This window comes from Lepidothrix coronata, unplaced genomic scaffold (assembly GCF_001604755.1).
Source record: "Lepidothrix coronata isolate B3197 unplaced genomic scaffold, Lepidothrix_coronata-1.0 Scaffold53, whole genome shotgun sequence".
Taxonomy (NCBI): Eukaryota; Metazoa; Chordata; class Aves; order Passeriformes; family Pipridae; genus Lepidothrix; species Lepidothrix coronata.
In genome coordinates this window covers 283,792-299,990 of record NW_016690233.1, presented here as the reverse complement: position 1 = coordinate 299,990, position 16,199 = coordinate 283,792, and the positions used below count along the sequence as shown (strand labels likewise).

At 40.5% G+C, this 16,199-nt stretch overlaps 1 protein-coding gene across 1 annotated transcript; it reads right to left on the bottom strand.

The window, feature by feature from the left end:
- Window positions 1-496: 496 nt before the first annotated feature.
- SLC35F2 (solute carrier family 35 member F2) lies at window positions 497-16,198 on the bottom strand (the record flags this gene model as incomplete). Its single annotated transcript, XM_017815948.1, has 7 exons — window positions 497-1,841; window positions 5,580-5,734; window positions 6,361-6,413; window positions 7,192-7,348; window positions 8,994-9,153; window positions 15,408-15,535; window positions 16,084-16,198. Coding segments are annotated over 7 exons (987 nt in total), but the record flags the coding sequence as incomplete, so codon positions are not given.
- Between the last annotated feature and the right edge of the window lies 1 nt (window position 16,199).

Below are 16,199 nucleotides of genomic sequence, written 5' to 3'. Positions count from 1 at the left end.
TGTGGGTTTTTGAAGACTGGCTAAAGTCTGAGTCAATACAAATTTTTTTGTATTTTCTGATAAAACCTACATCAGGTTACACTGATCGTACCACATAGAGTACAAAATAAATACCATCCCCCCTCAAAAGGAGCCTTTTACATGGCAGGGGACCCAAATGCTCTTCATAAAACATCAGCACCTCTGCACCCTTCCACTCGGTGAAAAAGCAATGCTTGTTCCTGCAGTATCTGCTGAACCTTTGTTTTACTATTTCTGACTAAAATCAGGTTAACATTTTTCCTGAATTACTTTGCTTGAATAAACTACACCAGAACTAAACAAACCCAGTCTGTTGTTTGATCACCCATATCTTTAGAAAATGTTGTATTTCCTTCAAGTGCAAAGCTCAGCCACTAGAAGAATTATTTTGTTGGTAAAATTAATTAATATAATTTTGAGCAATAAAGAAATACTAGCTTAAAAAATAAGCAAACCAAGACCAACTCTTCAGCTGCTGAATACTTTATTCTTTTTTTACTTCATACACCAGAATTCCAAAGGCTTATACAAAATATAAAGTAAAATAAAACCCCAGTATGGTTTTACTGATGTTAAAACTGCAGTCTTGTATTTTTCAATCATTTATTGTAAATATGAAGAGGAGGAGGAAAACTGCCAGCATATCTACTGAAAGCACTTAACCTTTTGGATATTACGTCATTATTGTTGCAATGAGAGTTGGCTAAGATGATTTGATTTTTTCAAGAAATGTCAATTCTATTCAACTCTTCCAGCAGAAATGTGTCTCATTTCATGGAGAAATTCACTGAGAAGTGAACGTCAGTTCAAAATTTTTTGCTGTCTCATCCCAAAAAGAAACCCACATTCAGTTCTTACTGAACAGAGCAAGGGCCTGCTTTTGCTTCCCCCACCTAGTGGGAATGCAGCAAACAAAAGGCCACTGAGAGAGAAATAGAAGGCACTACAAAAACACATATTCAAACTTCTCTTACTAGCAAAATTCAAAATAAAATACACATAGCCACCTCAGCTGCAAGAGGGAGTGCAGCAATACGAAGAGATGAACATTTGAGCAGAATATCGGAAGCAAATCCTCCCGTAGAGGAATTAAGTTCACCAGCACGTGGAAGGTGTATGTATGTAATAGGGCTTGCAGAACTAGGTCCTGTGAGAAGCTGAACAGCTTTTGCAAGATGCTATTTGAGGGTATTCAGCACCAAGAGGAGGAAACCATGAAGCCCTCTGAAAGCATCATGCAGATTTAGGTCCCTAATGCAACATAAAACATATTTGCTCCACTTAGTGACCTGAGAGCTTGCTTTGGCTTAGTTTTTTCCCCAAGCATTTATTGTTAAGTTAATTAAGCATTTAAAAATAAGAGTCTCTAACTTTCCAGAGACTCCACATAAATACTAATCTGTCTTCTTCTAAGGGCCAGATTTTGTGCAAGGGCGAATCAATAATTTCACTGATTGAGGATCTGGCCTTAAAAGTCTATCCAGTGCATTAAAACTAGCACAGCATGACACATGCTTTGGCAGTAGGACAACCTTCTGGATTAATATTTGAGGGAAATTTGGCGATTTAAAAAGAAGCTCTGATTGAAATGCTGCCATTCTTTAATCAGTCCTGACCACCACAGTTTCTCCTCTTGTGAACTGCACAGTTGTGGTTGGAGTTTCACTTTCACTCTCTTCGAGCTTTAGTGCAGCATTGTCCAAGCCAGTCCTGTTAGGCTGTGGTAAGGCGGTGGGTTCTGCTGTCAGAGTTGGAGTGGAGCAATACAAGATGAAGCCCACCATGATGATAACGAAGGACAGGATATAAAGACCTGAAAACTGGCAGAGGAAAGAAAGAGATGCATTAAGTCTTGCCTGATTGTAAAAACAAGTCAATGCTGCCTTATTTTAAGAATGTGAAAAGCTACCCTTCCTTTTAAAAATTATTTTAATGAGGATTATCACCATGACCTGGATTCAGGTCTGAAAATCAAAATTCAACAGCTCCATTTACTTAAAGACTTAAGCCTGCTGGCTGGTTTTCTCTGCATCTCATCCTCAACATTGTTGGATAGGGAGTTTCCTCAGGTCTACATACAAGAATCTTAACAGAGAGAATAAATGGCTGTAAATATGGTCATACTGAAGGACAGTTGTTTATGCACACAAATGCTGAAACACTCTATCCCTAACAGAATTTTGATCCAGCACAGCCAAATATTTCAGGTCCTGGCAAGAGATTAATCTCTCCATCTTACTGAAAGTCACCAGAACAGCCGGTTCTCTGCACAGATCTCTTAACCATCTGCAGGCTTTATTATGGGACCAGAACCAGTTTGCTCCCTACACCCAGCAAGTCCTCAAGATTGGCATTTGTACTTGGTTAAGACTGAGTAAGAGGTATTGAGGAACTGTTGAGGTACCCCAGGCATTTGATTCACTATTGTTCACTTACCTGTTAAAATTTCAATAATTGCCAAAATTCATCCATCTTGACAAAAATAAATGCTTACTTCATAACACCAGGTTCAATAATACAAGGTGTAAAGTTATCCACAGCCAGGAATACTTCTTCATCAGATTTGTTAAAACTGTCCATATTGCCTTGTCAAACCACACTTATTAAAAAGTAGGAGGAAGGACATACAGTATCCTACATTCCACTGTCAATATTCCCTAACCTTCTTAGCTTCCTTAGACATGCTTGAAAAATACATTCTAGTCTATCAAACAGCAGAGCTAGATGAAATGAATTGTAGTACCCGGACAATGGACTCTGGTCCAAAAAAGACTGAGGCATCTACAATTAAGGCATTGCAGTTCCTAGCTGGCAGTCACTTGACATGGAAACCCTTGCATGACAACACACAAAAGGAAAAGCAGACTGAAACACAGTGGCCTTGTGCTAAATGCCTTCTGTCCTCACCTTGCTGGATGTTTGCATGGAGAAGCTTGGACTCATGTGTTCAGGAGGAAGCACCAAGCTCTGAACATACCCCAGTGGAGGCAGCAGCATCACCCGCGATCCTACCCCTGACTGACCCATTCCCATAAAATGGGCAGAGCTTGGGTCTGTATCAATTCACCTGCACAAATTCTCCAACTTAAGGCCCTGAGTGAACATATGCCTGTATGCAAGGACCTGTGGCTGGCAGGCGACACCATAGGAGCTGCAGGTCCCTCTCGCAGTTTAGAACTCACAAGGCTGAAGGTGTCTCTGATCCTACTGATTTAATCCCTCCACAAATGGATAGAGTCATCAAGTCAGGGTGCCAAAGCTGTTGCAGTGTAGCTGATTATTCAAGGCCTGCTTATGTTTTTGCAGCTATTGACACAGGTGAACCTTATCCACGCTGCTCCAACAGGCCTATACTCTTTTTTTTCCTTTTGTTTTTGAGGAGAGCTCTGTGTTCTTTTCTTGGGATTTTTCTTTTTCTTTTTTTAATTTTGATTTCAAATATCACAACAACTTCATTGTTTCTGACATTGATTTCAGTCATACTTTGTGCAGCTTATATCCCCATTCTCACAGTCAAGCCTAAAGACTACTTCAAATGTTAGTGGAGAACTGTAACTCCATCTAGTGTCTGCTTGAGCAGTATACTCCACTCCATAGGAGTTTATACAACAAAAGCATTTGGAGACCTTTTTTAGTATTTCTTGAGGGATTACAGGTATTTATATAATGAGCTCTTTAGGAAGCACAGTAAAGATTCATTATGGAGTGAAAGACAAAAAAGTTCAAAACAGGCATGCAAAATTCACATTTCACTTTAAACTGAGGCTGAAAAGTCAAGTGCATTAGCAAAGCATTGTGATCAAATCAGAACCTCATCAATTCCTGGCCCTGGTCTCTGCTGTAGCCGCTGTCTGTGCTGCTTCTGATTCAGAGCAGGCTCAGACCACAGCAGTTCAGAGCTCTCTGTGGCTTGCTCCACTCTGCAGCCCAGCCAAGCCCTCAGCAGCTTGCTGTGAAATATCATCTGGTAACAGGGAATACAGAGTGATTCCTTGTATTTTTATTTGTAGATTCCTGTGTCCAGGGTACTTTTTAATCCAGCAAGTGTCCTGCCTCGTTTGTTTGCCCCATAGGTAAAGAAGGTATATGGTTTAACTTGGCAATACGCTTTTCTGCTGCTGAGCATTATGTTAAAAGGCATGTCAAAAGTGACCTTTCTCAGCTCACGTTGCCCAAGTTATCTCAAATCCTCTGATTACTAGGAATGCAGCACTACTATTGCTCCCCTTTTTGCTACTTCTTTGTTTCTAACCACAGACTCAAGTTCCTATTTCAAAAAACATCTGAAATTCTCTGAATACAATCCCAAAGTCTCCTCTAATTCATTTTTTGTTTTAGCTACCAGAATAATCTGCTATTAGCAATTATGAGATGGTATGCTCCCAGAAAAACTTCTCCCCAAAATAAGCCAAAAATCCAAAAGAATAAAAGATTAATATATCCCTTCCAAAGCTCTTCACTATTAAGAATATAAATTTATAATCTCTCCTCAAGTTAAGCTATCTGGTTGCCAAAATACATGTTTGGAAGTGACTTAGAAAGGATTTGTTAGAATGTGTGTATGGTTTGCTTTCTGCATTCATTTTAATTGTAGCTTGGAGCAATTTTGGAACCCAAAAGAGGAAGGAAAGCTGAGGTAAGAGACTCTTGAAAAGGAAAATCTAGCTGTTGTCAGACCCTACCATTACCAGACCTCTGCGCCGCCTTCATTTTCAGAAAGAAATTTGACCTAAAAGCTTCTGGCTGAAGAGAAAGCAACCACATGGAATAATACAAATTAAGTTCTTCATCAAAGCTCACAAGCTTCTCTCTAAGCCATTCCAGTCACTGAGTGACTGACTCAATTACTCCAATTGCTTTAACAAGGTAGGTTCTCACAAATGATTCTGGATGAAAAGTGTAGGGTGGAATGAAATCCTTTTAGCACTGTCATTTAGCTAGAGTAGACACTGCCAAAAATGTTTTAGAGCACAATAAAAGTAAATGCCTTTTGGAGAGCATGCAGCATAATATATTTATCTGTATTTTCTTCAGCTCCTTTAGTCTCCCCTTAGCAGTAGCACTGAGAGAGCTTGATTGTTAACCCAAGATGTTGGTAAGGAACTGATTAAATTTCTAAACGAAAATATTAATTTCTGGAAATCAAACTGGTCCTCTTTTAGACACCAAATGCCTGCCAGGACAGGGAGATTCAAACCCTCTCTTTGGACACTTGGGAGTGATGAACCAGAACTAACATACAGTTCCATACTGGGCTTTCAGCAAGAACACTACCATTTGAACACCTCAGGAGGTTATTTATTATCTCTTAACATTAACTTATTCCTTCAAGTGTGAAACAGTTTGAAAATCATCCTCTGCCTAATTGGTGCGATGCTATGTCATTAACTAAGCAAAACTCCTGATTCACATCTGCCAACAACGAACAATATAATCTGTAGAACTGTACAGATGCAAACGACTATTCAGGGGCCTTTAAGAACATTATGCTTTATTTCTGATTGTGAAGTAGAAACATAACTGAAAGAACGTGAAAGTGAAGGAATGAATGTACTTACCTTATAATAGAAAAGGAAAAGCCCAAAGAACAGACTGTAGAGATCTGCAGTCAGAATACCCAGGTTGACTGAGGTTGCACTGGTAACTTTAATGACAACTGGCATGAAGCTATACAGCCCAAACATGCACAAGGCAAAGACTGTGAACAACAATGCTGTAAAACAAGACGACAAGTTACTCCTCAGGCACAGAACAATGATTTTAAAGAAATTGATTGTTTTCAGATGTTTTAAAAATATGCATTTTTATATTTTAGGATAAGGTCTCCTAAAAGATATGGGAACGTACACATAAGAAAAACATAGAAAAAATACTTCTTTTCCAAGATTACCTTGTATTGCAAGAATTACTGTATCTGTACAAGAAAGTTCTCATTCCTTTCTAGATAACATTAAGAGCTGACTGAAGAAATTTAGGGCCATATTTCTTGATAACATTTAGTTTTTCCAGTATTTTATTTAGAAAGGAAAACAGAAAAATGTTCTTGCAATGTTCCAACACCAAACACGTCAGTAATGAAACAGGTTTAATTTTTAATTATTTCAATTTATTTAAAAAAAAATTTCATGTTATATGTAAAATGCAAAACCTGCTTTAATGTTCGATCCTGCAAATCTTACCTCTTTGCTAAGCTGCAAAGTTTGCAGAAAATACATTTGTGAAATATAATATTAATGCTGCTTAATACTCCAAGAAAGAAAAGGCAAATCCCAGCATTCAAAGTCTAAATCTAATTTTCCAGTGTTCTTTGACATTCACATCACTTTTCCATACACATACCAACTTTCCAGTTCCACTGAATTCTCATTATGTCCCTATGTTCCACAATGGCTCTAGAATTAGAGAAAAGATATAATGCAGTAAAAAAGGGAAAAAAATAATTTTCAAGTAGAGAATTTAATTACCAAAATATATAAGAAGAATTTTGATTTATAATCCCTTAATTTTTTGTTTGAAATTTTATTGAATTACACTAACTCAAACATCTAAAAGGCATGAAAAAAATACTTGAAAATTAAAGTGCCTGAAAGAGCACTGTTATTTAATTCTTATGCCTTTTTCTCAGGCTTTTTAATCCCTTGGAGATTTAGTTTTATTTGATATACCATTTGGAGAAATTATTAACTATAATGATGAGAAATGAAACATAAAATTCATTAGACAGACTTAAGTGCATGTGGTCTGTTACTCTGATGTGGTTATTTGTAAGACTATACAAGGCTTCATTTTAAACTTGACTTTAATATGGAAGATCTCCTAACAATTATCTCGTAAAATTTTCCACAGAGAAAACCCATTAAGAAATACATTCTGACAATAGTCCTCAGCATACTGAGTGTCCTCATGAACGTAACGAAATAAAAAATACAGCCAAGTATCGTATGTGTTTAATTGCAGGAGTTCAGTTTTAGAATTGCTGTAATAAGAGTAGTGCAAATAAAGAGGATATAACATGGATGCTGATCAGCAACATAATTCAAGTGGAAGGACTCCCATATAGACCAAATGCAGATGTAACAAAGAATTAATTAATAACAGCATTTCATGGTAGACAAACAATCATCTGTAGAATATTCTTAATTAGTTTCAAAATAAATATTAGATCCTTACAGCTGTAGACCGCTGACAATAGTCCCAAACAAGCCCACCATTCCTAGAAACTCCACTCTGCTCAGATTTTTCACAATGTATTCCTCACTCACATTAGAAATGGCATACAAAGAAGCACCAAGAAGCACTAAGACATCTCCAATCACCACGTCACTTCCTGTACAGAAATATTAATCCACAATTAAGGGTAAGGCTGCAAACACTTTTTAACTTTCCTTAAAAAGACAAGCAAATTTATCTCTAACATCTCTACCTTTCTAGCGCGTTCCAGGGTAAGGGGAAAGGAAATGCCTCCTGTGCGGGAAGAGGAGTGTCTGAGCATGGACTCTGCTGCCTGATCACCTCACCCTGCACAGCCTGGAATAAGGAATGAGCTAAACCCAGCATTTACATCTCATCCTGACCAAGACACTGCTGTATCATCTGGTCGTATTCTACTTCTGCTGACCTTGGGCACTGCAGGGAGTTGAGAAAATTCCTGGTTAGAAATGCTCTCTGCCTTACATGAATATTGTCCCCGCTTTTGCAGTAAGGCCTGATTCAAGTCTTGCTAGAATCAATATATCAATTTTGGTGGGACCCAGACTCAGCTTCAGGTTTCTGACAGGTTTTAAGTGGGCACTGTAGATGGGTGGTACCATGTGTCCTGCTGCAATGTATTCATACTGAGCAAATGGGACTCCCTGTGCTACAATCACTTATCAAGTAAATGCCACTAAAGTAGCCAAATAGAAAGAGGATTCCTGTTTTTTAAATCCTTGAATTTAAAATTTCCTTCCCTAAGCCAGTCGGCAATCACTAAGAAAATATGTCTAAAATATGAGGGTAAGCAGTAGTAAGGATCCCCAACTCAGCAAATAAAGCATAACTATCTTAAACTCTCAGGGAAAGATTTTTCTCCCTCAGGACCAAGATGCTTGTACCACATGGCAGTAAAACTAAACTTCAGTTTGTTCTGTGTCTTACCTACTAATGCCCCAAAATTATGCCACACAGGCTTATCTCTATGCTGCTTGATGAAGACAATGCCCTGAAATTTACCTTGTCCCATACCCTCTGTCTGAAAATCCAAGATTCTTATTCAAAATAAGATGACTACAATATGGGTTGATTTGGGCATCTGTCACAGAGAAGACAAGACTTGCCCTTATCTGCACCCAGCTGAATGCTGGTCCCCAGAGCCCAGACTTCCTCCCAGAGGCCCCAGGAATCCCACCATCTTGCCCCATCTCCTCTTGCTCTCCCATAGTAAGCCCCTGCTTTCCAGACTGCGGCCTATGGGCCTTGGGGATACATCAACCACTTCTGTTGGGTCTGACAAAGATAACTCAGAGAAGTCAGCTGCTTTGAGCAACTTTTTATTTGGTATTTGTACTCAAAGAAAAGTGCAAATCAGAGAAGACTGGGTACCAGCAGGCTGATCTTGCGTAAGCAAGACAAGGTTTGCAGGGAGAGGCAACTTCTTCTATTAAACCATCTCACATGATAGTCAAAGTTAACAAGCTTTCAAGAATGAGACTTCTGTCACATGTAATGAACAGCAGCAAAATTTGAGTTTAACAAAAGTGTTTCTCTTTTAAGGTGGGAGAAATAACCAAACACGCAAGCAAAGAAATTCCACAGCTCCCCATAAAATCACCGTCTCTTCTTCTTGGACAAGAAATACAAATAACAGCATGTTCTCCTCTTTTAAAACAGAACTATATCCGCGCCCCCTGCATCTGCTTCTTTTTCTTTACAAGTCAGCCCACCGCAGGAACCATCTCTCCAGTCTTTCCCCCCCGCAATAAAGGACTCCTTACCTTCACTGTCCTGCCTCCCTGCCAAAATGTCTGCACCCACCATTGTTCCTACACCAAGCAAACAGACGGCAACACCAAGAAAATGTATCAGCCTGTATCTTGCTCGGAGAATGAACCATGACAAAGCCATCAGCACAGGAATCCCGAAGCAGTCCAGCAGCTGTGTGCACAGAAAAATTGTCTGAGTTAGAAATGCACCCCAAATCTGGACTACAACCTCCTGAAAGCAAATGTATAGGATCTTACTTTCCATCAGTTGTTAATGAAACCTGCAAAGCAACCTCAGAGGATGTGTTTAAGGGAGGGGTGAGACCTACATTTTACCATTAGAAGCATTCTGCAAGTGATGAATGAGCTGGAGCAGGGGTCCACTCTCTCCTGGTAGGAAAGTGCTGACTTAGAAGCCCTTCTAATGATGGATCCAATAAAACTTCACAGCTTCACAAATGAATTCTAGGATGTCGCTGAGAGAGCATTGCTCCTCACAGCTCCACGTACACAAAGTAAAAATCTGGAACTATTGATGGATACAAGTAATCTAATTTTACAGTGAAGTGACTAGGACAAGAATCTGACCCCACAGCTCAACTGGATCATACTAAAAAACAAACCTGGTACATGTGCTGGAAACCATGTGCAAAATCGGTAGAAATAAGATAGGTAGCAAAACCAGCTGTCCTTAAGTCACCTTCCCAATCTCCCAGCTTGCCATAAAAACACATACAAGTCACCAGTGCATTTTCATCGCTCTGTCAGAGCTGACTCTCAATTAGTCAGAAGCAGGTAACCCACCCTAATTCACCAATGCACCAGCAGCAGAGATGCACAAGGCACCTAGAGTTTTAGAGCACTCAGATGTGTTTGCAGACACTACCCCAAGCAGACTGAACATCTTTGGTTCAAGGACGTCTGTGCTTCATGACAAGCAGTGACACTGACTTCTCTTTCCTTTCTTTATTATCCCCTCTGAATGTGTTCCTATGTATCTTTCCCTTTCTGTTAGACCCACCTATAGAATCACAGAACAGTTTGGCTTGGAAGGGACCTTAAAGTTCATCTAGTCCCAACCTCCCTGTCATCAGCAGAGACACCTCCCACTCAACCAGGCTGCTCAAAGCCCCATCCAACCCAGCCTTGAACACTTCCAAGGATCTTCCACCTTTCTTCCTTCAGTACAGAAAGCATCAAGAGTTAGCATAAGATGGGCATAATCATAGAATCAGTTGGGTTGGAAGGGATCTCCAAGATCATTAAGTCCAACCCTTGATCCACTACCGCCATGGTTACCAGACCATGGCACTAAGTGCCACATCCAGTCTCATCTTAAAAACCTCCAGGGACAGAGAATCCACCACCTCCCTGGGCAGCCCATTCCAATGCCTGATTACCCTCTCTGGAATGAATTTCTTCCTAATATTCAATCTAAACCTCCCCTGGCAGAGCTTCAGACTCTGCCCTCTTGTCTTACTGCTGGTTGCCTGGGAGAAGAGACCAACTCCCACCTGGCTACAACCTCCTTTCAGGGAGTTGTAGGGAGTGATGAGGTCTCCCCTGAGCCTCCTCTTCTCCAGGCTAAACAACCCCAGCTCCCTCAGCCTCTCCTCACAGGACTTGTGCTCGAGTCCCTTCACCAGCCTCGTTGCTCTTCTCTGGACCTGTTCCAGCACCTCAATATTCTTCCTGAACTGAGGGGCCCAGAACTGGACACGGTACTTGAAGTGTGGCCTCACCAGTGCTGAGTACAGGGGAAGAATCACTTCCCTAGTCCTGCTGGTCACACTGTTCCTGATCCAGGCCAGGATGCCATTGGCCTTCTTGGCCACCTGGGCACACTGCTGGCTCCTGTTCAGCTTCCTGTCAATCCAAACTCCCAGGTCCCTTTCTGCCTGGCTGCTCTCCAGCCACTCTGTGCCCAGACTGTAGTGTCGCATGGGGTTGTTGTGACCAAAGTGGAGGACCCGGCACTTGGCCTTGTTGAACCTCATCTCATTGGAATCAGCCCAACTCTCCAGCCTGTCCAGGTCCCTCTGCAGATATATGTTCTAGAAAAACCAAATAAAACCATGATCACTGAGCTAATCATAACTGGTTTAATATTTCATTCAATTAAATAGATTTTGCTTCTGAATTTGTCTGGAGGAAAGAAAACGTCTTTTTTCTAACCTGCCTCAGTAGAGTGCCATAAAGCTACATAAGGGAACAGCCTTCAGCAGACCATACAGTCAACTTTCCAAAGATTGCTCACAAAAGACTCTCAAATGTAAGCTCTTAAAACTTGGCCTCTTGAAGTCCCAACAAAGTAAAAGGTCCACGTGAACAGGACTGTGGCATAATCACTGCAATCAAGATAAGAGCCCTTAGTTCTTAATGTTCATTGCCAGCCTCTGCTTGCCTAAGCGTACCGCTGCAGTCAACTTCTGTGCTGACTTCCGTGCTGGCTTCCAGTAGTTCAGCCATTATCCCTAAGGGCTTTAACCAAATTTGTTAACGTTTTGATGATATGTCTGGTTTTACTTGTTCATAACTACACATAATAAAGTCTTACAAGCAAGCGTTAAGGGAAGCTATTACAGATTAAATCCTCACAGTGCCTCTAATGTTTCCATCTATTTGTCTTCACTCCTTGGATTGCCTCCAGCTTGTTTGTAAAGTCTATTTGTGAAGTGCAGAAGTACCTGCCTAAGCTGTATGAGACATTACAACTACCCAAGTCCCAATATGTGATACTAAGTATTTCAATACAACTTTATACTGTGGAAAAGTATCATGCTATGACTATCTTATCACAGGTCTTGTTCTCTATCTTACCTTTAGTCTAGACTAAAGAAAAACCTTCTAACATTTCCTTCAAATTTGACTGTTTTGACTAGTATCAAACAAGAAATATTATAAACATAAGAAAGTAAAATTTTTACCACCCTAGTAGTAGACACCTCTTCTACTAATAAGTAAGCACTCATGTCCCCATTAATTGAAATGTTAGCACACAGCCTTACAACCTCCAAGCAGCTTTTCAACCCAAACAGAAGGAGTGGAAGAAAAACCCTTTAAAAAAAAGTTCTTAGTGAGAATGTAAGGGAGTAGTACATAATGAGCTAGAAGTCTTTCAGTTATGCCAGATGGGGAATTGTTGCATCCAGATCAAGAACATACTCTACAGCTACAGCATCCTGATTTGAGGACTTGCAGCCAGGACACACAGGCACCAAATGATGAAGAACACACCCTGGTAACCTATTTCAGGAGACAATTACCCTCAATTACAGACAGATGAAATCAGATTTCCAACTACTGGATCTTGCCTTCCCTTCATCTAGGACATTACAGAGCTCTTCTGTACAGGATCAAGATCAAAGAGGTGCAAAGCAGATGTAACATCACAATGAATTGTGTCAGTGGAACTAATTAAAAGAATAAAGTTTATTTATTCAGGTTTTATTATATTTACAGCAGTACTGTGGTACTGACTACTATTGCCAATAGAACCTTGTCAAATGCTCATTATTCAATTCCAGCCTGTATTTTCACAACTGGAAAAAAAAAAAGATAACCTGGTGACTTGATTTACAAATGTTTTGACTCAAGCCAGGCTTTGGCCACACTGTTTATAGGAGGTTTTAAAGACAGGGTGAGTAAATTATTAAAAGGCATTTTAATACATGGTTAATAAATTATCATAGACTGTTGGAGGTCATTGGTTTGCTTATAATTGCCAGCCCCAGACAGCTTTGTAAGCAAGAAAGCTCAACTGATCATCCTGCTTGCTTCCCCACAAGGCTCCCTCAGGGCAGCCTCCAGCTGAGCCCCAGGAGCTCATCATGCATTTTCTCCTCTTCCATCAGCTGATATTTTGTCAATAGTTGCCTGAAAAACGCTTCCACTCAAATTATCTATGGAGCAAATGCTAAATGTGCCAAATAACACGTTAAAAACATGAAACCACAGCTACGCAGCTTGTGTTTTGCTATGAAATCATATAACGCTGAGTTGGAAGGGACCCACAAGGATCATCAAGTCCAACTCCTGGCCCTGCACAGAACAGCCCCAAGAATCACAATATGTCCCTGAGAGTATCATCCAAACACTTCTTGAACTCTGTCAGGCTTGGTGCTGTGACCACTTCCCTGGGGAGCCTGTTCCAGTGCTCAGCCACCCACTGGGTGAAGAACCTTTTCCTAATTTTCAGCCTAAACCTACTCTGACTCAGCTTCACGCCCTAATATGTGGTCAAACAGCAGCACAGTCAAGTCCTGTCACAAGACAGGACACCGGCAGGAAGACCTGGCACTGCCTCAGCCACAGCCAAACAGAAGGAGTTCAGTTGTGGACCAAAGTCTTTTTCTTTATTTACAGAGAAATGAGAGTTGCCATCCCATTGTTATCTCCTAAAAAATCTCCCAACCCCCTTCTGTGAAATGCTGGTATTTCATAACTAAAGGGAAATCAGTTCTGCTTTTGTGTGCATGTGTGAGAAAATACGTGGAAGTTCCTTGCTGAGCTGAGAAAACTTATCTTAGAAGTTATGTTTCATAGTGCCAAGCTGAAGCTCCAGCCAGCCAGCATTTTAACAGTGTATTTACCTGTATTTCCCTATAGCCCTGTATTTCAGAAGGTGCCATATACCCCTGTGCTGCTTTACGCTCCCTGGGCACCCACTCATAGCCAGTACTGCAGACAGGCCATCAGACTGGGTGCTCTGAACCACAGGTTCTGATGTAGCTGCAAAAGTGCTTGCTAATGACAGAATGCCTTGTACTAAAGCAAATCACAGGCTTTCCTTTTTTTTTTCCCCTCCTCCTGTATCTCATTTCTGAGAGTGGTGAGAAACTGGTGACTTTAGAGAATGTGCAAGAAACTTCATGGCAACAGGCAATTATAACAAAATTGAAATTACTGAACTGGCACAAAGCAGCATCAGTCTGAAGGCAATCAAATGGAAAAAAAGGCTCAGAAAATGCTTGAGTTTGGCAACTGGACAGGAAAAACTATTATATCTATTCTTTCTTAATTTCTATGAAAGAAATCATGGGAATAGCTTTATTACTTCTGAGAACTTGGATCAAAGTCCTGGTTTTTTCAGCTGTAAAGTATATGATCAAACAGTGTTTCAATTATCAGCTTAACTTGATCTTGAGACTGAAACACATTGCTCTTAAAGCTTTGATTTCTTTGGCATTATTTGTCAGGAAATTAAAGGCCTAATGAGTCATACCACCTAAGTATGAAGTGGAAATGTGACAATAACAACCCAACAGGCACCACTGGTCTTTAGGAGTGCAAAGAGAAGTTACTGCACTTCTCTACAGGGAGCCCAGACCACAGGAGTTTATTACTTTACAGGTAATTCTTTTAAATATTAACCCGTTACTTTGACTCTGTAAAACACTGACACCTAAACACTCGCTTCCAACTAACAGCCAAATCTGCGCTTCACACTGGTTTTTTATTCAGGCCATGACCCCAGCCACAGATCCCCACCACAGGTAACGGGAGGCATGAACTGGCACGACCTGGACACACTCCCTCCTTGCTTGTGCACCATCGCCTCCCCTGTTCCCACAGCAGCCCTGAAGCCTAAGTTGGTCTGACATAGCTCGCTAATCAGTCCAGCCAAAGGCAGGGTTTAGTCCCACTTTGCTCAGTGCCCTGACCAGTCTGCTCAAGATATCTGGCCACTCGAGCTCAGGAGCATGCAGTTGGAGGCAGGAGGAAAGCACTGACTCTTCTATCAGTTTTTGTATAGGGTGACAGAGAAACCCCAGCCTTGACTCTTTGGCTTGTAGAGCTATTTCAGAAAACAAGATTTATCCTAGTGCAGTAATGCAGCATCAAGTACTACCGTTGCAGAGGATGTCTACTATTACTTTAGGAGTCTGGCATGCTGACCTCCCTTCTGCCTCTTCCAGAGAGGGCCCTGAAGTGCCACATCCAAAAGCCACAGGGCTGGTCCCTCACTGCAAGGTCAGCAACACCAGCTAACTATCAGTACGTCCTCATATGTGGGGTTACATCTCACAACGCCTCCCACAGCTTCCAGGAGTAGGCAAGAGATCTACCTTGCTCTCATCAGCAAGAACCCACACTGAGTGACTGTTATCTGGTCATAAATCTTTATTTTGTGTCAGGAGAAAAAAAATGAGTGGCCGTCAGCAAACTCTTAGAAGTGCTTTTATCAAAATAGTTAGAGTTCAGCTCAAGAGCTGGCACAGGGCAATACCAGCCAATTTTCTCTCCTTCCTGGAAAGGTTATTCATGATACAGGATGCTCTTCCCTGTACTGCAAAGCAAAAATAGATAGTGGAAAGTTCTTTTCAGGCTTAAATAGCTTCCATGTCTGTCCTACGAATCTCATTTTAGAAACTAGTCCAAAACTGCAATAAAAGCAACAGTTCAAATAGAGAGATCAATCCTTACCTGCACACTTGTGAGAGTTGTATATTGGTAGGCTTTTACAATCATGTAATTGGCTTCAACGTCAGCCACTCCCAAAAGAATATACTTCCACCACCTCTGCTTCAAAATTTGCCAAAGGCTATCACCGCCTGTTAAGAAAGCAGTAATCAATATGTGTTTCTTTCCAACCAAATGTTGCAAAGGAATTTTGCTTTTTAGAAGCATAAATAATACCGAGATGTATGAATTTGCCCCTGCTTAAGAAAGATACAATGACATCAAAATGCAGCCTGAGAGGAGACAATGCAAATGGGTGAAAAGCACAGAAATTCTTCCACGTGAGGAAAAAACCCAACAAGACTGGTGTTGTTTAAAGAGTAAATTAACAAGAATAGGAGGAATAATAAATTGCCTCTGGTAACAAAGTTTCATTACAACAAAGCCTATTTTCCCTAATATAACATTTGACTTCAAACCAAAAAGCACAAAACTTTAAACAGATACGAAATTATATCAAATTAAATGCACTTTTAACCTGTGAAATTCATTTCTATGTGTCATTAAAAAGCATGAACTTTAAAAACTAGGATGAGTATTAAGTTCTGTAGACTCAAATTCTGAAAAGAAAATGTAGGGGAAAAAAAAAAAAAAGAAATAAAAAGATGAACCAGAATCTCCCATCTCATATTTCACATACCAGTCCTAAATGCCAGCATTGTTGTATAAACTAGAAGCAGCAAAGAATAGTTGATGAAACTTTGAAACATTGGAGTATTCACTTGGTATTTTTCTGCTAGATACTGGCTTGTAACA